The sequence below is a fragment of the Ambystoma mexicanum genome, chromosome 4q (assembly GCF_040938575.1).
Source record: "Ambystoma mexicanum isolate Mex_15411 chromosome 4q, UKY_AmexF1_1, whole genome shotgun sequence".
NCBI lineage: Eukaryota > Metazoa > Chordata > Amphibia > Caudata > Ambystomatidae > Ambystoma > Ambystoma mexicanum.
Genome location: NC_090928.1, coordinates 1,039,480,848 through 1,039,504,701, shown reverse-complemented (window position 1 = coordinate 1,039,504,701; position 23,854 = coordinate 1,039,480,848). Strand labels below are relative to the sequence as shown.

Genomic DNA, 23,854 nt, shown 5'->3' with positions numbered 1-23,854 from the left:
TAACAATTATTTAAAGAACCACACTACTAAAAAAAGCACCATAAAATTAGAACTGGGTAAAACGCCATAGGGTCTCTGCAAAAAATGCCTAATGGCATGACGTCTTGAAACAAGGTGACAATAAATATTGGCGCATCTTGAATAAGGGGGAGGGGGTGGGGGGCATGGCTTGGCGGCCATGCGGTAGGCAGCACGGTTTCAGAGCTCCGTGTAGATCCTTTATGCGAATCAGTCTAACTGGCCAGATTTGTGAAATAAACATTGCGTAAATGCAATAAAACTGTGCCTAAGTGTCCAGTGCACGCCTGGGAAAACCTTTGTGGAGAAACAGAGCAAGAAACGGGAGAAACGAAACAGAGAAGATCCCACCCGCCGATCCTAAGATGGCGGGCGCACACAGCGCAGCTCACTGAAGGGAATCCTTCGGGCGTGGTAGCAGAGATCAGCCCGGCACAAGACAAGAAGCTAGTGGTAGTGCGACTGGCAAGGGCAACCGCGTCACATACTGCGACTGCAGAGCACGTCAAGGGTTCCATGTGTTAATTCCGCTGCAAAAATATCACGATGCAAAAATATCGCCATATTTTTGTGGCGAAATTCACACATGGACCCTGCAGGGGACACCCCTGCAACCCTGCATCATTTTTTAGTGTGCGGGGCACACCCCCGCAACCCCTGCTACCACATAATATCCCCCCAAAAATATCGCCTATGGCGAACCAAACGGCCATATCTACGGCAATATTTTTGGTGGGCATATTATGTAGTGAAAACATGTCGAGAGCAGTGGATCAACAGCGAGGCTTCGGTAGGAGGGTAAGGCACCCGGTTTGCCCAGAGAGCGCAAGTGGCACCGGGCGCCTGCTGACGGCAGGTCGTGGCGCAGAACACTGAGCTGACGAGGGAAGCGGTCGATCCCACACCAGAGCGGACAGCTCCTCGGGTTCCCAAGAGCAACTTTGAAATTTGAGACCCGTGGCCCCTCCAACCCCCACGGAGAGCAACAGCAATTGGGGGTGATCCCGGCGGCGAGAACCAGAGCCGGCAGCCCCCTTAGGGGTGGAAGCAGAGTGTTGCCCTCCTGAGCCGCAACACGCAGAGACGGGACGACACCTACTCCTGTCCTGCGCAGCGAGACCAGACAGGACGGCGACCTGCCAGGAATTGCGGCGGAAACACAGTAAATCGTGCCTGCCTGGCCATATCACAGCAGGACAGCATCCGCAGGCCCCACGTGGGGAGGAGAGTAGGGCCGTGTCTGGGGGCCATCAAAGTGCCCGCGACGAAGACCGAAAACCCGGCGGATTCGGCACATCAGCAGGCCTACGTGAAGGTGAGAGGTGCCGTTCCAAGAGGCGCCGGGGGAAACATAACCCCAAGGCCAACAAGGGGGGCCGCGGCATTATAAGGCTTCGATCAGAATCAGAAACATGGGAGGCCACAATCCACTGCAGTATTGCACTGGGTCAGACGCTGCCCAAGACAATCGGTCCAAGTACTGCGAGTTGGACCAGGGGCAGACTGTTGAGACAGTAATGCGCTCCCTGTCCCGTTCAGAAAAGGCAGAAGGCTTCATTTGGGGCTGGTGAACAAATCCACCCGCTGGTAGGTGGACTGCTGTGCAAGACACTCAGAAGCAAATCTGAGCACGAGGAACGCAGCGTGGACCCCCCATGACACTGGAGTAGAGGGAGCGAGAATAACTCTGCACCGTGGGCAGGAGTGTCAGGGGAAGGGGAAACACCACCAAAGTGCACAGAACAGCCAAGGCGGATGATACAAGCCATAAAGTTACCTAGTCAAGGGCGAGGGGGATAACTACCTTCAGACCACTGCTGGCATAAACACCTGAATCAAGTGCAAATAAATAAATGTGGATACATAGGGGCAGGGGGCAATCCACAGCGTCCCTTGAGGCCACCTGAACTGTACATATACCATCAGGACTGGACGGAAAGTGGACAAGCGCGCCTTGGGAGCATACACCACCACGGGGTGATGACAAGGCCCTGGAGCAGAGTAACGCACCTGTGACACTGGGTGACCAGATAGACATAGCATGCAAGCCATTGTGCAAATCCCCAGAAAGCCCAGGACAGCAGTAAAATGGGTGAGGGGAGACCCCAGTCTGGTTCAGCAGTAAGGGTGGCAGAAGCCCCATAGCAACTGCCCACACAGGAGAACTTATAACAGGTCAGACACACCTCTAGACACCTCTACAGTGAGACCACCAGCGGGAGAGGGCCTACCCCAGACACTAAGGAGTGGGCTAAGCCCTGCATCACGCCAAAAGAGCAGTATGCCAGACAAATCAAAGGGCAGGAAAGGCAAACAGACCAGCATGGAATCCTTTGCTAAGAAACATGACAAAACTCACCCCTCCATGTCGGACGCAAGTATGGCCGCGACCAGCTCAGGACAGCAGGAAGGAGGCCAGAGTGAGGGCCCCATCTTGGAGGCAATAGCGGCCCTGAAGGCGTCCCTCGAAAATAAACTAGACGCAGTCATGGTGGACATGGGTCTACTTCGGCAGGACGTACGGACCCTGGCAGAGCGAGTGAGCACAGCGGAACAGCAGGTACAAAACAACACTACCGACATCGTAACTTCCCAATCCCAAATGTATTTCAACGGATAAAGACCTTAGAGCACAAGGCGGAAGATGCAGAGGGGAGGGCTCGACGTAACAATTTCCGGATGTCGGAGGGGGAGGAAGGCAGGGACCCCACGAACTATATCGAAAACCTCGTGCTACAAGAGATTGTGGCAGGAGCGCTGTCCTAGGGCTTTGCTCGCAATGGAGAGAGCCCACAGGGACCTGACCAGGAAACCTCAACCGGGAGCAAATCCCCCCTCTACCCCCCCCCCAAGACCAATGATCGCCGAGATCATGAACTTTAAAGATCGCGAGAAAATACTGATATTCTCAAGGGAACAGGGGAGGGGGGTGAAAACCTTGAACTCCACTAGGATATTAATATACCTGGACTACACAGCTCTGGTCCAGAGAACGAGCGCGCTTTGGTCCAACCAAGGGACGCCTCCGGATAGCAAATATAAGATACATCCTACTGTACCCTGCTAAATTGGAAGTGATGCGGGACGGCAGATCCTACTTCTTCAAAATGATGAAAGAGGCCCATGCATAGATGAATCAACAGGGCGTCCCCCAACAAAGAGCTAGAAATGAGAACAATAACGGGAACCCACCCCAGTGAATATATGTGCAGGATTAATATTGAATATGGACACGGAAGATGCCACCGATACGACACGCCAGATCAAGTATGAATGAAGGTGTGATGAACCTCGGTCCTGCTGCAGGAGACAACAGGACACCAAACCCCACAGATTTCCACAACTTCTGATTCCAGTTTTGGATGCATCATGGTGCGGCGGGCCTGCCCCAACTTGGGAGGACAGAGCAAGAGAAGCAGCGGTGCCTGAGCAGGTGAAAGGAGGCTAGGCATTTGTTTAAAGTTACTGTTCATTGTCCAGAAGAAGGCACAGGATGGTGAGGGTAAGAAGACAGGAAGGTGCAAGTAAAGAAGGAGTAAAAGAAGGTTGTGCATTACACCACCCAGCTGCTGGAACTTCATAAGGGCCACAAGACATGGAGGGGGCGTAAAACCAGAGGATTGATAACGCCACTAAGAACTACGCTCAACGACATGTGGACAAGATATCAGGACAAGTGAGAAAGCAAGTGAGAAAGCAAAAACGGGCCCATGGGAACGAACAGGTCAAGAGAGAACACAGTCATATGAAATCTGAGAAACTTAAAATAGCCACCTGGAACGTCTGGGGGGCGGAATGCCTACGTCAAGAGGCTTTGGGTGCACACCTGGCTCAACAAATCAACAGTCAAAATAGCGATGTTACAAGAAACACACTTGACAAAACACGAACAGTCCAAGATAGCGGCCAAGTCGAGTGGACAAATGTTCAGCTCGACCTATTCTACCTACGCCAGAGGGGTGCTAACGTTGATAGCCCTGGGGGTCCGCTTTCAGCCGCTAACACAAGAACATGAGAGGGAGGGCAGGTGGGTGCTGGTGCATGGGATGTTAGAAAACAAGGAAGTGTGCTTAGTTAACATATATGCCCCGAACCAGAACGCAACGACGTTCTTCCAGAGACTGGCATGGCACCACGTCTGGCCCCATACAGGGATGAAGCATTCATTTGGGCAGAGACTTCAACTGTGTATTGGACCCGCTACAGGATTGATTAGACGACAAATACAAGAAGGCGGCCCATCGGCAAAAGTATTACTGAAAATCCTGGAGCGGCTTAAACTGGAGGACATCTGGAGAAGGCTGCATGCAGGTAAGAGAGGATACTCCTATTCTAGCACCCCACACAGTACGTTCACACGTATAGATTACATCTTCACTGGCAGCGAAACGCTGGGGGGGGGAGTTCACCAGCGTGCACCTTAGAGCTAGAACACTTTCAGACTACACCCCGGTGACAGCAATATGGGCATATACGCATAGGGAGGCCCCCATACCGACTGGGAGCCTAAGAGCAGACACACTGCAGGAGGGAGAGGTCCAAGGGCATTTGCAAGACATAATAGATGATTATTTCCTACTCAACACGGGTAGCGTAGACAGATCAGCTACGGTGTGCGACGCCTTCAAGGTAGTAGTCAGAGGCGCATCGATTAGGAAGACAGCGGGACTCAAAGGAAGGGCTCTGACAGAACTTGGGGAGATAGAACGAGAGAGAGAGGATGTTATCACACGCAGGCTCGTAGGGGGAAGAGCCACCTGAGTTTGTGTCCCTCAGGATACAGTGCAATACAGTCTGGGAGAAATTGGGGAACCTAAACTATGGGAAATATACACATAGACTGCATGCCGAAGCGGATAAAACAGGGAGTCTCTGAGCTTGGCTAACCAAACAGGAGGTTAAGAAAGTCCCGATCAACATGGTTAAAGATAACACAGGAGAGGAGGTGAGGACCCAAGAAGGGATCAAGCAGGTTTTTTCACATTTCTATGAGGCCCTATACTCGAGAAGCGGACAGCTCAGACATTGCTGACGCCCTAGACCAGATTGAACTCCCAATATTTGATGCAGAGCAGGTGCAGTCGCTTGTGGCCCACCTAACGGTAGAGGAACTGGAAGCGGTAATAGACGGCCTCCCAACATCCAAGACCCTGAGTCCTGACGGACTACCCAGAGAGTTCTACAAAACATACAAGACCACCTTGGCTACCAAATGACTGGATGTATACAAGGAGGTGTTTGCAACAGGCCAGTTACCAGATAGCATGCGAGAAACTGTAATACTATGCGCATCCTGAAACCGGGAAAGCCACCCCTGGATTTAGGCTCTTACAGGCCCATTTTGTTGATAAATCAGGGCTGCAAAATCCTGACAGCAGCCCTCGCCAATAGGCTAAGAAGGGTTATACACACGTTGGTGCACCAAGACCAAACGGGCTATGTCCCGGGGTGCAACACTATGTGGAATCTGCGGAGGTTACACCATGTGGTCGATCGAACTAACATGCAAGGCAAATGTGCAATAGTGTCGCTAGACGCGGTCAAGGCCTTCGATTTCATGAATTGAAATTGGTTGTTCAGGGTGCGGGCTCATTTTGGTATGGGTGAGGGCTTTCTTAGATGGGTCAGACTACTGTATAAAGACCCCATAGCCAGAGTTAAAACAGGGAGGCATATCTCAGAACCATGGAGGATATACAGGGGCACAAAACAGGGCTGCCCACTATCCCCAATGCTTTATAAATTGGCATAAGAACCCCTGGCGGTCTTCCTAAGAGCAGCATATGCAGACACAGGAATACGAATAGACAACGTCATGCATCTGGTGTCACTGTACGCTTATGACATGCTCCTGTTCGTCACAAACACTCGCGAAAACCTCCCAGATCTGCTGGAGGCAATAGGCGCATATGCCAGAATATCGGGCATTTCCTTAAATAAAGAAAAATCCATCCTGCACCCCCTGGCAGCCCTCAGGCAGGTTCCCATAGAGCAATTGCCACACCTGGGTATCATGTGGGGGCCATGCACCTTCCGTTATCCAGGCAAAGATATACATCACAACCCCCATGGACACACTGCCAACACGCATGCACCCCTAGAAAAAAACAAAGTCGTCCATGGAGTTCTGGAGGACATTGCCACTGGGGATGGTAGCGAGGGCAGCCCTGTTGAAAAGGATGGTCCTTCCTGTTTGTTTTATTACTTCACGAGCATACTCCACAACATACATGGGACATTTTTTAGCAAACTGAACATGATAGTGCGATGGGTGGGGGCAGAACAGATTAGCCCTGCATGCTCTACAAAGGGACTATCATTACGGGGAAATCAAAGTGCCCGATTATGAGAGATCTTATTTAGCAGAGCAATTACAATTTGTGGCCGGGTGGTTGCGGGACGAGGAATCCATAGACACTCTACTGTTTCAGCCGGCACTACGGGCCTGCATTTTACGAGAACTCATCTGGATGGGGAAGCCCTGGACAGATGGACTGCCTACACAGCTCAAATTGGGGCCAACGCTATGGAAGAGGGCGTGGAAAATCCAAGGTACCCAAGACCCATGCTCCTTGCAGATTCCCCTGGCGGGACTTGCGGGAACCCAACCAGAAGCCCTTGCGGCATATAGGACACATTGGGAAGCCAAAGGGGTGGCACAGGTGGGTGACTTGTGGAAAGAGGGAAAATGGGTAGACTTCAACACCCTTGGAGAAGAGAACGAAACACACAAAGGACAGTTCATGCTGCACAATATCATGGTGCAAACCATCAAGAAGAGGTGGCCGGACCTCGCCGAAGAGGATGGATCAAAGTAGGCCCTAGACACATGGTAAGACATCTCGGAAGGAGCACACACGACATCTAGGCTCTACGAGCAGCTCATGAAAACCAACACTACTAAGGAACTGCACATACGATACAGATGGAAAACAGAACTTCAAAGGCCTTTACGGATCAAGAATGGTCAAGGGTCCTATGATATACAAAAACGGTCTCGAGAAATGCAAGTTTCAAGCAGACCCAGCTCTGTCACCCAAAGAGCGTACCTCACCCCGAAAAGACTATCCAAGATGGGGAATAAAGACACTCAAATTTGCCCCAGATGCGCCACAGAAGATGCAGACATGCTCCACATGTTCTGGGCGTGCCCGGTAATATAGGCATTTTGGGAAGGCATCAAGGCGAGGGCGACAGTGGCCGGTTTACAAATGCATCAATGGATGCCAGGAAGCTACTTGTTAGGACTGTTCCCAAGGTGAGGCAAACACAAGACACACATAGCCAAGATGAAGGACTTGATGTGCATCCTGGCGAAACGCCGGATTGCAATGGCAAGGAAGGGTGACACGGCACCCAGCATAGAAGCATGGTGGGCGGACCTAAATCGCTGACACTGGCGGAGACAACTGTGTGAACCAGCGCAGTGCAGAAAGGAAGAGAACAACAAGTTACTTTCTTACCTGGTAACGTTCTTTCAATGGGATGGTCCGATGACTTATTCCATATCTATGACAGGTAATGTCCGCAGCACAGCTGTGGAGATTACCTGTCAGATATGGAATACGTAGGAGCACCCAATCCCCTCAAAAGTAGTGATAAAATAACATCTTGGAACACACTTCTACAGGATATGCTGGGATCCAGAGATAAAGACATGGAAGACACCAGCGGGTCACAAAGAGTGGTCTCGAACCGGATAGTCCAAGAAGGAAACCCCAACGAAGAGGCCTAACCAGCCATGAGGGCTATTCAAACCCATGCTCAAAGGGTTTGACGAACTTGACAAGCAGCTGAGGAGACCTAATCCGAGGACTGTGTGCATAGATATGAAGAGGCACCAAGACAATTCCAATTGTGAGAGACTCCCTGTAAGCAGTGCCATTCTGTACGTTATGTTGTTTGGCATGTTGTTTAGTGTTGAATGTTAAAAAAAATACAAGAGTTTAAAATTAAAATTTAAAAAAATGTAAAAAAGGTGAAAGGTGGAACATCAGGACTAATAACCAATTTGAATGGTGAATCCGAATGGATTAAGTTCATTGAATTAAAATATAGTGCAACATGCGACCAGACCATGATTACTGGAACCTGGGGCCTTAATTTGCAGGACGATGAAGAAAGTATACTGGAAGTTATGTACAAATTAAAATATTCATGGGTTCTGGGTCCCGACGGTCTTGCTAACTTGGTCCTAAAGAATGAGCAGGCGGTCTGGGCTTCAATATTAGCATGCTTATTCAAAAGAATCATAGATAAAGGAACTATTACGCAATTACCAGACTGGCTTTCGCTCCGGTTCAGTGACAACACATAATATACTGTATTTGAACACCCTGATTAAGCAACCCAGAGTAATAGCTCACCAGAGTATGTGTTTCTTTATTATTTTATTTGGCAGATGCGTTTGATACCATCAATCGTAATACGCTTTGGACTAAACTCACGAAATTGACTTGTATATCTCCTTGTACAGCTGCATACTGATAGTAGGGTCCATGTGAGGTTATGCAGCATGGGGAACTTTACCAAAGAGAAAACTACTTCGAGGTTTAAAGCAAGGTTGTGTACTGGCACCCATGCTGTTCAACCCCTACCTTGCAGATTTACCAGAAACCCTTATGAATAATAACAATCATCCTCTGAAAATAGGACGTGTATATATTCCATGGCTCACCTTCACTGATGATGTTATTTTTTATCATACATATATTAAATTGAAGAGAAGTGCTAGGGAGCTGGTTGTAAGATAATGACTTGCAGTTAAATAACAAAAAAATAAAGTTTATGCACTTCACTATCAAAAAACGATTGCTGCAAACAAAACTTCAGCTGGGTTGATCAAGCAAGTCAATTCATATACTTATGTGGGGCAAGAGATCTCAGGGCACAGCTGCAAATGTGAAATAGACAGTAAACAATGGAAGGCGTTTTCCCTGCTGGTTATGATTAAAAGATTTGCACAGAAAATGGTAGGTTATAGTCTACAAGGAATTTGGTGTGCTTATAGAAATATTAGCAGATAGGGTAAAGCAGTTTTTCCCGTATCTAATAGACCCGATTAGTCAGGGTTTATAGCCCAGAAGAACACTTTAAAAAACGTCAGAAAGACTCAACATCTGATTACCAAAGTACAGCGATCTCCAGTTCCCTCAGTGATAATCACCTTAGATACCAAAAAGTTGTTTGACAGAGTGGATAGGAGATTACTAGAGGAAAATATCAAAAGCATATTACCGTGGCCTCCTTGCAAGGCGCACGGTTCTAGCAAACTACAAATCGCCATGGGTGAGGGTACTGGCTAATGGCAAATTGTCGGATATCATAGGGCAGAGAAATGATGCAACAACCCCCAGAAAATGCTAGCCAGATGGCATGAGCCCTATACCATCACCAAATTGGTCTCTCCCGTTAATATACAAAGTAGAGCAAACTGACCGATTCAAGCCTTCCCAACTCTATCATAGCAATAAGCTTTAAGAGCTAGAGGGAAAAATCGCAACCCACAACTGCTACCACGGCATGCCAACAATACCCAGAAGACACCTTTACCCACTGAAGTACAGTGGGTAACCTTACCAGTATTGTTAACAAGAGAACATCAAGTGTTAGCCATTGAAAGTTATGTTGACGTGTTCTCCCCACAACCCGTAAGAGTGCAAGGACTAGTCCATACTCCTCCTGGAAACCATGCGAGTTTCCAAAAACATAAAAACAAATCATTTGTGAAGAGATTTATTTTTTATTTTATTTGACATTTGTATAGCGCACTGAACCCGGAGGCATCTTTGCGCTTTTTGCATAAGAAGGTTGGTTACAAGAGTTGCTTACATAGTAGGTTACATACTTTACACAGCGCAGGGCTGCGAGATGTCAATCCACTAGTTACAGGTAGGTTAAATACGATACAGCGCAGGGCTGCAAAGTCAATTCAGTAGTTACAGGCAGGTTACATATGACAGCGCAAGGCTGCGAAAAGTCAATCCAGTAGTTACAAGTGGGTTAAATGCAACCCAGCGCAGGGATGTAAAAAGTTCAATTATAGATAGCATGCAGTAGCAGCGTGCTGTTAGGGTGAGAAAGGTGGTAACATCCAAATGCATCAGCATGCTGCAGTAGTCAAATTAAGGCAGCTCAGGGTGAAAGCATGTGCATCAACATACTGCAAGGACGAAAACATATGGGAGACGATAGAGTGACTACACAACAAGCAGTATTAGGAGGTGGTATCACATAATTGCAGTAGATGCAGGCGCAGGTAGGCACACAAGCAAATGGGGCAATGAATAGAGCTCTGGTAAAGCCTCGCCTCGTAGTGTCGGGCTACTTCAGGTGTGAGCATGGTGTACAGGTTTTGAGCTGTGCCTTGCTGCATGCAGACTGAAGGTTTCTGCAGGCAGAAGCTGTGGTGAGGGCTGAGGGCAAACGGGGCGATACAGATATTCTAATAGAGGGAACATGCAGTAGTAGAATGATACTTGGTCTGGGCAAAGGGATGGGGTGGTCAAAGACCATGCAAACTGTGCAGCGGTACCAGACGTGCAGTGCGCACAGTAATGGTGATGCAGTGGCAGATATCATTGGTTGTGATCGTATGATAAAGAGAATGCTCAATCTCGAGGTCATTTAGAAGCCACATAGCAAATGTTCCTGTCTAACTGTGCTCGTCCCAAAACACGACAACGCATGACGTTTCTGCATTGGCTTGCAACGCATCAAGAAGTTCTCTAAATTTCATGCATATCAAATGCTGAGAATTGATGAGCTAGTGCAGAGACTGTCCAGCAAAATGTTTTTCCACCTTGTTTCTAATAAAGAGTTACCGGCAGATGCCTCTGGATGAGGACGTTAAATCCAAGACCGCCTTCTCTATTCTGTAGCAGTTCACCGCCAGGCTACACAGGTTGCAGCGACCTTCCAAAAGTTGACGGACCATATCCTGCCCCTCTGCCAGGCTTTTGCTGAAGAGTACCTCGAATTCTGGTCTACCAGTCAACATAGAGGGACATCTACAGTTTCTCATAGCCTTTTGCAATTAGCTGAGGGCCCACTTAACTGCCAATTCCACTTAATGCCACCAAGCCCAGTTCTCCATTACATTTTGGGTCTTTCAGGTGGGGAATAGCCAAATACTACCCCAGAAAGCCAAGGTTGACTCAGTCCAACAAGCACCCAGCACCATCACGAAGAACATGTGTGCCTTGTTGGGATTAGTCAAGATTCTATCGTTGCTTTAGCCCAAACTTCTCAGAAACAGCAGGACTCCTGCCTGACAAACTGAATAAGGGGAATACCAACATCGTCCTGTAGAGCAGCAAGGCCTAGACAGCCTTCAACCAACTCCAGATAGCCTTGTGTAAAAGCCTGATTCTAATTATGCCAAACTTCTCTAAAGAATGTATTCTTCAGACAGATAACTCTGCTGTGGGACTGGGAGCAGTACTGTCGCAGGTAGAAAACGAGGAAGATAATCTGGTAATGTACATCAGTCTCAAAATACACTTCAGAGAAATGAAGTACCTCATAATTGAATAACAAACGCTTGCCAGAAAATGGACAGTTTACAAGCCGTGATATTGCCAGGCCAGCAGAAAATTTAAACTGGTGACTGTCCACGCTCCATTATCTGGACGGCCAGGAATAAAGACATGAATCCTTGCATCCTGTGGTGGTTCTTAGCCTCACAGCCATTCTCGTTCACCTTCAAACACCAGGCAGGCACTAAACAAGAAAACATGGATTTTCTCTTCCAATACCCCCAGTCAGTTAGTCAACAGGGAGAAGGGGGAAGAAGAAAAAAAAAAGTTGTATTAGGAGAAAAGGTGGAGGTCTATGGCAAGGCCAGCACTGCAGCCTTTTCAAGAGGGGATGGAAACACCTCTCAGCTGGGGGTAAAATCAAGTGCCTGGGGTGATATCCAGATCAATGGAGAAATCCAGAGCCAGTCCTACCCTGAGGGGAACAGTGGAAGTTAAGAGGGCCCCAATTCAGGTCCCCAACCCTGTGAAAATCTGTTTTTAGCAGTTCACCAGCATCTCCTGCCATACCTCCTTTATCGAAAGCTTTCCCAACTGTTGTATTTTTTTCCTAGTGACAACCATCCCGAAAGAATAAAGACCAGCTGAATCAAGTTAATACCTGAATCAAGAGAATCACTCCACCCACAAGGCAGCCACAATCCGACCAGCTTAGAGCAGTGCCTCAGGATCCACTTCTGAGGTGCATGGGATGACTAATGCAGGTATGAACTGGGTTGGAAAAACAGGTGTTGAGGAAGTTTCTTACCAGCCTGTGCACTTGACTATCATTCTTGCATCTTCTCTTGGCCGTGGTGCCTTCTTTCGGACATCCGACTTGCAGGTGGAACTCCACAATGACTCGATGCAACTGGAGGTAAAGGATGACCTCTTCTACTGTGCTTCGTACTGCATCGTGGATTGTGGACCCCAGAACCCTCTTGAAGCTTTGCGACTATCCTCCTGTGCCATTCTGAGCAGTGGAGGATAGTCTACACATAGCACTGTAACTTATGTTCTTAGTGACAGCCTAGATGAGTCAGACATCCAGAGTGGCTACTCTGCAGCAGGGACAGAGAGGCCGACTCTGCTCAGTGGTGACTTTAATCTCCACCAATTCACCCCAGATATTTTATTTGTGCCCCAATAGTCTATTCTGGCCTGTTTGTGGTAAGGCCCTGGTGTCAGGAGGAGGCACTGATAGGATCGAGAGCTGCTGTAATGTGGTATTGCAGTGAGTTTACCAACAGTTTTTAAAATGTGAAACTTGCCGTCTGCTGCTAAATTTTGGCAGCGACAGCTGTGGGTGACACGGGAGAAAAAGTGGCACATTTGCTCGTAACCCAGTAGTTTTCCCTGCTGCCAGACCTATATGCTCCACTGTCACACCATATCGAAAACTCAGGTGCAGTGATAAGGGAAGTGTGCACACCTGGGAGGAAATAGGAGTGCAATGCTCAAACTCGATAGTTAAGTAACAGCATGCCAAATATGAATTCAATGTGGGCTCTGCTGCAGCTACCTTGCAAAGGAAGGGCCACTTGGGGAGGGACTCCCTGCCAGAAAGTTGGGACTAAGCTTCCCACAGTGTAGGAATTTTCAGAACAATGCTCTGCAGCCCAAATAGTGTGCAGGCGCAGTGGTCGCTCTATGATAGTAGCTGTCACTCTAATACAAACACCCAAACATAAAAACAAAAGGGATTCTCAAAAATTAGCACAAATTAACTAATGCAGAGATTTGTTTTTTCATTCGTGCCTTTTGCAGAAATGCGCTAGTCAATTTATTCTCAAAAGGTGACCTGCGCATTTCAGGGGTGGTTGAATAGTAGCACAAAGATGCACTGGCCAGTCACCCTTGCTTACATTTGTATTTCACAAAGACTGGCCCTTAAATGAAACGATTAAAAGAAAACACATTTCTATCCTTGACTGAGTAATAGAAGTAGAAGCTTGTCCTCTGATACACTTTAAAAAGCGCATCCCCCTGAGCCCGTTTTCAAGAATCTGCCCCAAAGTGTTTGTCTCACTGAGAGCAGCAAAAGAAAACAGAAGGGGTGGGTCAAGCCTGACTATTTGTGTTGGGAACTTCACGTTTTACTAAGCTTTGTGGGACTGAGTTTTTATCTTTTTTCCATTGAGACTGTTTTATTATTCTTGCTGCTGGGTCTTCTCTTAAAAGTTGATAAAAGTAAATCAAAATGAAAGAAGCACATTGTTCGCCTTCCCATCCCAACATAAAATTGGATCACAGTTTTCTATGTCAAGTGTGGTAGGTGTTCACTGCCTGTTTTGTATAAAAATATACAGTTTTGGCAAAAACCCCACAGGTCCACTAAGGTTAGTCTTGCTAAACCCCACATAACTGGAGGCTTAGAAAAAAACCTAACAGCTAAGCTGAGAGAAAGAAATATCTCTTTACATGCCTCTTGCTCCAAAAATGTCCATGTTTTGTTCCGGTGTGATGGAAGGGGTTGCAATGCCAAGGTATTCCAACAAGTTGGCTACTTTGTGGTGAAATGGTAACTCACTATCTCAATGGGGATGGTGGTCATGAAGTCCAACTTTACCAACATATCCAAACTACTGGCAAGCCTAATGTCAGGAGTCATTCAGGTTAGATATTTTTGTGGGCATATAACTCATTAGGGTTCCTTGTTCACCTGATTCCAGATTCTCAAACCCAAATGGGGCCTTACTTGTCAAAGATTCTCTGCAGCCTAGTGAGAGATTGGCTCCTGAAGGCCTTTATCCTCTTCAGATGCAAAGGCTCCAGCATTTGAGAAAAGGTGCTGGCCAGGGCCAAGACCAATGCTTTGTGGGAGTACCCATTGCTAAAAAAGCAGTGCCAGGTTACTCAGACTCACCCCAGACCCCGAGACTGACCTGTTAGGTAAGGGGTGTCAGGAGAAAGAAGGGCCTTGACTGACAGGGTAGATCGGGGCATGCGCCCCACCACAGCACTGAAGGAAAAGCCGGTAGGACCATAGTAAATTTATGGAGCATTATTTACCAAAGGAATTTGTATTCTTCAGGGGCGGAAGAGTTAGTAGGGAACAATACCCCATTTGCTGACAGTAGGTGCAGTCTCCTCAGACTTAAATTTAACCTCTTACAGATCAAGCAGCACCTGTATCAGCTGTTTCTGTTTACATTAAGGGTTGGGAGTGGTGAAGACTGCCTGGAAGAGCCTATGCTTGATTGAGGAATATCTGGGACCCATTCCTCTTATTATGTTTGGCTTTCACTCCCTCTTTGGACAGACCCTGGTGTATCTCGGAATTAGGTGGAGGGAGCAGTTGGTGGTGGGGGAGAACTTGTGAAGAGTCAGAACTGAGAGACGGACACAAAGTTGTCATTTTCTCAATGTTTGCCATTTTATTCAAATTACAAAGGGGTGAGATAAATGTCTATCTATGCCGATCCTAACGCAAATATTCCTACCTAGCAAACTAAAACTTGAGAAGATGACCTTGTGTCAAAATATACCCGACTCCCACAGTGACACATGGCCAAAGTGTGCAAGGAAAATATAGCTGATTTCAGTTCAACAGAGCAGTGCACAAGTTCACACTTCTAATTCACCAAAAGTACTCCTTGTGACCAGGGTTTGGTCCCCCTTTACCTAGATCTATTCAGGAAGTCCTTTGCAAAATTTCTGTTTCAACGAAGTTTTTACGCTTGGCAAAGTAAATGTCTCCTTCATAGAAATCTTGTTCAAAATCAAAGCAATTGTTCTTTCCACAAAGTCTTCTTCCGGGATATAAAGTAGATATAAAGATACCACAATATTCTTCCAATGGAATACCTTTGTTAGGACAGCATCGTTATACACCAGTTTGTCATGTTGATGAAGTTGACCGTTTTTCTTTCCACAACACCTTTTTGCCACAATCACACTTCTTCAAAACAACTTTCTTTTCTGGTACACTCGCTTGCCAGGACTAACTATAACAAATCCCTTTCCTGGTTTACTTGCCTGCCAAGAAGAAAAACTCCTACAACTACAATTGGTCTTTTCTGTTATTGGCTATATTTGCTCCAAGGTTCTTCACACCAGTATCCCGTGTGAGGAGAGTTGAACAATGGCTGCCTGTCTTTATAGTCTCTTCGTAAAGTTGGGTTACAGGATTCCCCAAGGTGATGTCTCATAAAAGGAGAATTGTGCACTTGCTGCCTCTTTGCTCTACTTGTTTGGTATTCTAAATTATCTGTTACTGCAAAATGTTCTGCTCGGGCCGCCTCGGGGTTACCTTTTCCTTCAGGCCAACTCAACGGTCTCCTTGGGCGTCTCGTGTTACTCCTGCCGGCTGCGGTGGACCTTTTGAGGTCTGTCCATATCGCTGACAGCTCCTGTGTAGCTTTAGCTGTCTGCACAGCTATTCTCTGAAGCCCAACATGCTCCGTTGGGTCTCAGCGTCCACCCGCACACCTGAGCAGCTCAAGTCGGGTCAGGAGCACATCTCCCATATGGCTCAGCTTCTCTCCACGCTGCGGTCCACGATTCAGTTTCCTGCTGTGTGTACTCTGCAAAACCGTGCTAGTCTTCCAACTCCTGCAACCACGTTTCGGCTATCTGCGACCTTCCCAACTTCATCGGCCTCTCTCCTGATTGCTTCTGCCTCTGCTACCAGCTGTGTCTCATTACTGCTTTAAAATGTCCCTCTTAAGAGTCTTGCTTGGCAACAACTAGACCACACACGCACTCCAACGGCACCTCTGATTCTTACTGACTCATTGTCCCTCTTACTCATCCCAGTACTGCAGGCATTATGGATCCTGAAGTCCATAGTGGTTTTAGTTCCATTATTTATTCAGTTCTGATTGCTTTGTGAACTGAGAGCTATCAGAGTTAGGAGAGGTTATATAAATGGTTTGGGATTTAACATTGGGGTTAGGACTTCTGCCTAAGGCGAATCATGATAATTATAGGATGTCCTATTTAATTCATGAACTCACAAAGTACAAACCTTATTCTGTCTGGATGACGTTTCATAGAATGTTCTTTGGGTTTTCTCATGGGAGGGCCTTGTGCAGTGACAGCATACCATTAGATATTTGGGAATCACATGACTTTCATCCTCAAAAGATGTATACAGCATCTCTCCAAAGGGAGTTACCACTTCCACCTGACAGACATCTCCTCTAATGTGGTCGTCCCTCATGATGCTACCCCCTAACCCCCACCAAGGTCAGGATCAGGTATCGGCCACCTTCCCCAGGCCACATGGGAGGAGATTTCAGGCTGGGGTTCAGTGATTACTCTGCAGGACTCAACTCAACACTCTCTGCAGATTTTGCAACCTTGCGTAAAGCTGAGCAAACATTAAGCCACCCACTCTCCCTCACCGCCTGGGGATGCAGCGTCTGGCAAGATCAACACTTTTCAATGCCATAATCTGGTCCCAGACACCACAGAATGGCAGTGAAGATATGACACGGACATCTGTCGCTGGAAGTCTTTGCCAGGCTTAAACCACGTGGTGTAGGAGGGGAATTTACATAGTAAGTAGAAAAAAGATAACTAAAGTAATGGGGCATGGCGGCTATATACATGTACATCTGGCCTTATATCTGGCAATATGGGTGAGAATGTGGAGCAGAGCCCGCACAGGGCTGCAGTGTATGCCCCTGTGGCTGATGAAAAAGATTTCCAGTCTGTCTGGGGAAACCCTTTCAAAGATTGGGAATCTGTGGGAGGAAGGTATCCATTAGACATACTTATTCAACAACATAGTATAAACAACTAGACAAAAATGGCACCTCAAATTCTCCAGATGCAATATCAATACTGAAGTCAAATTAATGCACATTGCATTTATAGAAAAGATAGCTTCCGCTGCCCTTAGGACTTACAGGGGAGATAAAGAAACAAAAAACCTACTCAAACTCTGGCATATAGCAAATGGCTTGATTTGCAGGAATGGTCCAGGGCTGAGTCGTCCAGACTAGTGCGCTCAAGGAGGATGATCCTTCTGCAATAACATTCAGAGAAAAATACATTAAAACCCCAGCAACACAAACAATGGGAATATATTTTGTAAAATTAACAATACCTATTAAAGAGGCTAATTTTGGCGGCGACTTTATTAAGATGAATTTGGCGTATACAGAGCGGCTGATGTGCTGTTGGTTATATTCGAGCTCCGCTTCGGCCAAGGCTGTTCTATAAACAAATTGAGAGTAACGTTACACTGATCGACCAACCTGCTCTATACATTAATAGAGGTTGTGTTGTGTCATCAAATTCCAGTATACCTCACCTTGATGAAGGGGACCAAAACACAGGCTTGTAATCCCGGTATATGTAACCCTAAAGAGATTTAAAAAACACCCATCAGAATCATAATTCTTAAACTTACATTTACCTCAGCAGTCCAATAGAAGAAACAGCACAATACCTTCTCAAACATCTTGTAGAAAACATTTAACTGTTTAGCTTCATACGTCTTGTCAAAGGTGTGATAACAATTATTCCAATCAGCCATCACCCCCCAGCGTGTGAATGCAGATTTCTGCTTTTCAATGGCTTTTTCTGCATATTCTTTGGCTACAGAGAAAGACGATAAGAAATTTAAAAAATCACAACATTCATACTTTTTATGGCATTCAAATACTCTTTATACAATTTACATTGAAGTAGTATTGCTAAAAGTCAATCAGAATGTGAGATCAGGATATATTTAAAACCTGCCTATGAAATCTAGTTTCCTAAAACATCTTTAACTATACAAATGACTAAAGCTGCTCAATCATCTGCTAATTTTAATAATTATGCCTTGCTTTCACTTCTATTGTAAGTGCTTTCTAACTCCAATTAGGTGAAATGCTTTCAATTTCTTTTTGCACACAACAGAACGGGAACCCACACAAAAGCTGGCTTCCCTTCAAAGAACAGTAATTTAAAAGCCAGTTGCTAGAAGTGCTTACTCATTAAGTTAGCGTACGGCCATCCAAGGAGCTAGGCAAGTTGCAACTTATTTGACCTTCCGCGTGGTGGCCAATTTCCTGCCAAAGTAATTAACTTACTTTAAATAGAGAGATGGAGACTATTCTGTCAGTTAAGTACTGTTAAAATCAATTAACACATCATAAGGAAATCAAAACATTAAACCTTAAAAAAATACACGGGATTTATAAATAGCCCTTCAATTCCAGAGAGTATGGAGTGGGTAAAGAACAATACTTGAATGTACATCAGATTCTAAACATAGTTATCTTCATATTCCCTAAACAAATTAATCGGAAGAGGTACAAGAGTGCATGGCTCTTTTTGGTCTTAATGTCACTGTGTAATCTTTCACAGGTTGTAGTCTTGACATGTTTCAGTTCGTATGCACATTACTGTTGAACATTCTTCAGGAGTATAATCTCCCAGAGATTTACAAACATTGGTTCGCTGAGGAGTTTGGGGTAGATCACAAACTGTTTTTCATAAATGTATCTTGGCCTGAAGTGGCTGCGTGGGGACATTCAATACTGGAATCAGTTATTGCCAGGACCTGGTTGCGTCCTTAGTTGTGCCTACTGGTGTGGTAGTGGGGGTCATCCGTGGATGAACTGACCCTGGGTCGGTAGCCCCTGCTGTAATTTATACTGTATAGCAGTCAGCCCTCGTCTGGTCCCATTCACGACTGAAGGGTGGTGTTTAGCATTTGCTCCTGCCGGGTTATGGAGTGCGCTCTCCTGTTTGTGCCCTGCGTAGGATATTGAATCCATCTCGCGTCCTACTTTTCTGGTGTCGCGAGTCTATGCCCAAACGGTTCTTGTAGCAGGCTTTCAAAAATCACATCTGGGTATCAACGCAAGCTCCTTCCTCACTAGTTTTTCTCCAAGCGTTCTGTTGTGGGTGCGAGCGCAGCTTCGCCTTGACTCCCTTTCCCTGTCTGCAGGCAAAAAAGTAATTAACTTAGCCATAGAGCTGGTCGATAGGGGGCGTGGCCGGCGAGCAACACATTAGGCTGTGAGGCTCCCTAGTTTTGGCTCCAAGCCACATTGAATCCGATAAGGATCCTGTTTTGTACGCACCTCGAAGTGGAGGATAACGTTACTGGGTGTCGGAAAGGTCGCGGGCACTGAACATATGACGGCAGGCAGTGAAAGCCCCGAGAACCCATGCAAATGGGCAAAATCAGCAAGGAGGCACAGCGCAGAGGGGGACAGCAGGATGGCTGCAGGAAGAGAAGGAGGAGCCCAGTGAAACTGGGGCCCCGGGAAGGCGCCCTGCCTGCCAGTTACCAACCCAACTCCAGGTGAGACCATGCAAGGAGACGTGACTGCGGTGGCGCAGCACTGCGGGACGTAGAGAACCATACCAGGGAAAGAAGAGCTGCGCAGGACGACTGGAGGACGTGACTGAGGAATGCTGCTAACTCCGGACTGGAGAGAGCCGGAGAGTAGGAGAATAGCACTAACCCCTGCGGAAGCCGAAAGTGAAGGGACACATGGGGGGGGGGGGGGGGGGAGTAGCCACTTCAGACTGCCTCTGCCGGGTGCCCTGAACTCGGCCGGCATCCTGAGGGAGGCAGAAAACATCTTTAACACTGCCGGGCACTGCAGTGTAGGAGGTGGTGCGGAAAGGACAAAGAGCGGAAGGTGAGGCGGAGAGGGCGCCCTCATAGTGCATTTTGACACAGATCCCCCACATACACCAACAATGCGGCCATCAGTACATGGCCAGTTATAGTGTGACAGGTATCTGCAAGACCAAGCCCACCACGAGGTGGCAGAGAGGGGATAGCACCACCTGGGTGGTGGGAGGGCTTGGAGAGCAGCACTTCAGACTGGTGGGGGGCCTGATAAAGGCATGGAATAGCAGCATTGTGGCCTAACATAATGGAAAGTACAGGGAATCACCTGAGTGAGTGGGTCTGACCTGCCAGCTGAGTGGTACAGGCAGGTGCAGGCAGGTGACGGGTGAAGGAGTGAACAATACCGAACACGATTAAACTCTGTGCAGATAGCAGGAGGGCTCACCAGAGGACTGCCCAAGGACACCGAGCAGACAGAGTAAGGTTGAGTGTAGGCCCCCTGCAGAAGAAGAGGCAGGAGAAACACCAACACAGTAGGCCCTACTGCCAACCCAATTTCATATAACCAGAGGCGCAGATCAGTGGGAGTAAACATGGTGAAGGGCCAACAGAAAATGGATCATTATGCCTCCCCTAAGCACAAGACAACTAAAGGGATGGAGGGAGAGAACGACACGGCAGAGCAGGCATGGAGAAGGGCACAGGGTCACGCTGGAAGGGCTGATGGCAGCAATACAGGAGTCCAGGACGTCTCTGGAAGGTAAAATACAGGAAGTAGGAGTGGATGTGTCCCTGCTGCGAGCCGACTAACGCAAAGTCAACGGGAGAGGGACAGAGGTCGAACAACTGGTGAGCACGGCGGAAGAAGACTTGGCCACACTTAAGAACCAGCTGTGCAGCCTTATCAGGGCGACACAAGGGCTAAAGGTGAGAGCGGAGGACTCTGAAGGCCGATCCCGCTGAAATAACATTTGCCGGGGGGGCGGGGGGGGGTTCTGGAGGGATAGGAGGAGCCATATACGGAGTTGTACGTGGAGAAGCTGATTCTGGAGACCCTACGCCCGAAAGGCTCATCAAAGTTGTTTACAGTGGAGCGGGCACAGAGTACCTGGTAGACCCCCACCTCCAGGGGGACAACCCAGAGCGATCGTGGCCAAGCTCTTAAACTTCAGGAACACAATACTGCAGGTGGCATGCAAAGCAGGGTCTTCGAAGTGGACAATGCCAGAATTTTGATCTTCCCGGACTTCACGCAAGAGGTCCAGAAACAGAGGTGGTCTTTCGACTCAGCTCGCCGTAGATTCTGCGAGCTGAACTTGCGATACATGACAATCTTTCCAGCAAAGTTTAGAGTGATAGATGGAGGCCAGTCCTTATTCACACTGCCGAAGGACACGTAGGACTGGCTGGACAGGAGAGTACCTAAAGGGATGCCTCAGAAGGAAAAGGACGACGAAGTTGGTTGAGATCTAAATACACAGCTTGCAGGGAAGAGGGGGTAATGCTTGCTGGAAAAGGTGCGCAGAGGTGCATCGTGCAATGCGGCTGAGCGGGAAGACGAGTTAACCATCCCCAGAAACCAGGAATCCTGCGCTGGAAGGCAGGCGTGGGATGGAGGATGGTCTCGGTTGGAGCAGGAGGGGGGAGGGCAGGGGGACAGGGGCTCGGACCACAGTTCAAGAGGGTCTGGGCTAAGAGAGTTGGGGGGGGGCGTTGGGAAGGAAGTGGGAGGTGGGGAACCTATCCGGGGTTAGGTGGGGTCTGGGCGACGAAGTAAGGGTAGCTGAGGAGAGTGGACTGGTGGGGGGCCAGCGGGAGGGAAGTTGTGGGTATATACTAGTTGGGCACAGTTGCCTAGGTAGTTGAAGTTGGAAGCGAGAGCCAAGGAATGGAAGAGGGCAATTCAAATAACGGAATGGAGGAGTGGGACTCACAGAAGGATAGAGGAAACCGCAGGGATGGGAATGAGGCAGAAGGAAGAGGACAATGGCTATGGGAATGGAATCTGGAACGTTTGTGTCTAGGTAAGAAGTCGAAATGCCAGAGAGTAGGGGGGTTCCTGAAGTGGCATGGGATACAACTGGCAATGATACAGGAAACCCATATGGTGGGCAAGGACCTGGATCTACTTAGTAGGTGGTGGGCAGCAACGGTGGTTGGGACAACCTATTCTAAATTTGCGAGAGGGATGGCGGCGGGGGTGCCTCTGCAGGTGGGCAGAGTGGTCACGGATGAGGCGGGAAGGACGGTGGTGCTTCAGGGAGTGCTGGAAGGCAAGGACATTATTGTAATCAATTCGTATGCGCCCAATGTGGATGACAAGGAATACTTCCCCTCAGTAATGGGACTAGCGGGAGAATATTGGGAAGAAATGTTTATATGGGGGGGGGGCTTAAATTGTTTGCTATATCTGGATTTGGATAGCACGGGGAGCTCAGGCTTGCTGAAACAGCAGGCAGCGTCCACACTACAGTAGATAATAGGGGACTGGGATCTAGTGGAACTGTGGAGGGGGTCTCATGGGCAGGAACGGGGGGGGGGTACTCTGATCTCTCTGGGTTACATGGTACGTATTCCCGGCTGGATTATTTGTTTGCCGGGGTGGTACACTGCAGTGTATTCAGCAAAACAGAGTATCTGGGAGGATCCTTTCAGACCATTCGCCCCTTGGTAGCAAATAAGGGGTGGATACAGCAAAGGTCGTCACTGGGCTCCTGGAGACTTCAGGCGCAACATTGGAGGATCAGGCATTTCAAGAGTCATTAAGGGAGACGATGACAGCCTTTCTCGAGGTCAATGAAGGCTATGTGGAAAGGTGGGGTACCTTATGGAATGTGTCTAAGGTCACAGTCAGGGGGATTTGTGTAGCTAAATCGGTTGGGCTAAGGAAATCACTGCAGGAGAAGTTAGGGAAGCTGGAAAAGAAGATGGCGGTCTTGGAACAGGGAATGGTGACAGGACAGGATAACGGTGGGGAACTAGCAGACACACCTTAAAACTGTCCTTTTCAGGTAAACCTCAGTGTAAGAACTCCGGCCTTGAAACTGCTTAATTCACCCTGATTTATGTACCTGTCTTGTTCTCACTGTCCACTCTTCGTCTGTCTTTGTCTCCATGTATGCGCCCCGATGCCGCGGGCAGTCGGCACTATACAAATAAACAAATAAAAAAATAAAAATCTTAGTAACCCATCGGGGGGCGCTGGATTCACTTTCAAAATTCGAGGGGCGTTAAAGGGATGTGCAAATTCATGGGGCGGGAGAGAAGGCAGAGCGCCCATTGGCCTGGCTGATCAGACGGGAGCAACCGCGGCACACCATAACCCAGATTAGACGAAGCTCGGGAGAATTTGTCACCACCCAAGCAGAAATTAATGAAGTCTTTCAAAACTTCTACCAATTCTTGTACACAAGCGAAAAGTCCTCCGACGAGGAGGATGCGCGGGAGCTCCTCAATATGGTGGAACTACTGTGTCTTACAGAGGAGGTCAGGGAGAAGCTAGACGGGCCAACTGGGGAAACCGAGATAAGCGAGACGTTGAGGGCAATGGGGAGAGGCAAGTCCCCAGGGGGAGATGGGCTTCCTCTGGCGTTATATTGCAGATTTGAAGAATTATTGGTTCACCAACTGAAGAAAGTCTACGATGAGGCCTTCGAGACAGGGATCCTTCCGGAATCTATGAGGGAAGCGATCATAACAATCCTATTGAAAGACCGTAAGGACCCCTTTGAATGTTCATCCAATCGGCCTATTTCATTGTTAAATGTTGATGCAAACTTTTGGGGAAGGT

The 23,854-nt window shown here is 47.8% G+C and overlaps 1 protein-coding gene across 1 annotated transcript in view; it reads right to left on the bottom strand.

Moving 5' to 3' along the window:
• Nucleotides 1-23,854, bottom strand: part of IARS2 (isoleucyl-tRNA synthetase 2, mitochondrial) — a 1,527,005-nt gene that overhangs the window by 1,337,939 nt on the left and 165,212 nt on the right. The window contains exons 4-7 of the mRNA XM_069608590.1: nt 17,935-18,083; nt 17,797-17,846; nt 17,590-17,699; nt 17,418-17,508 (exon numbers count right to left, since the gene is read on the bottom strand). Of these exons, the coding sequence (XP_069464691.1) occupies nt 17,418-17,508; nt 17,590-17,699; nt 17,797-17,846; nt 17,935-18,083 (400 nt within the window). The remainder of the gene's footprint in view (nt 1-17,417; nt 17,509-17,589; nt 17,700-17,796; nt 17,847-17,934; nt 18,084-23,854) is intronic.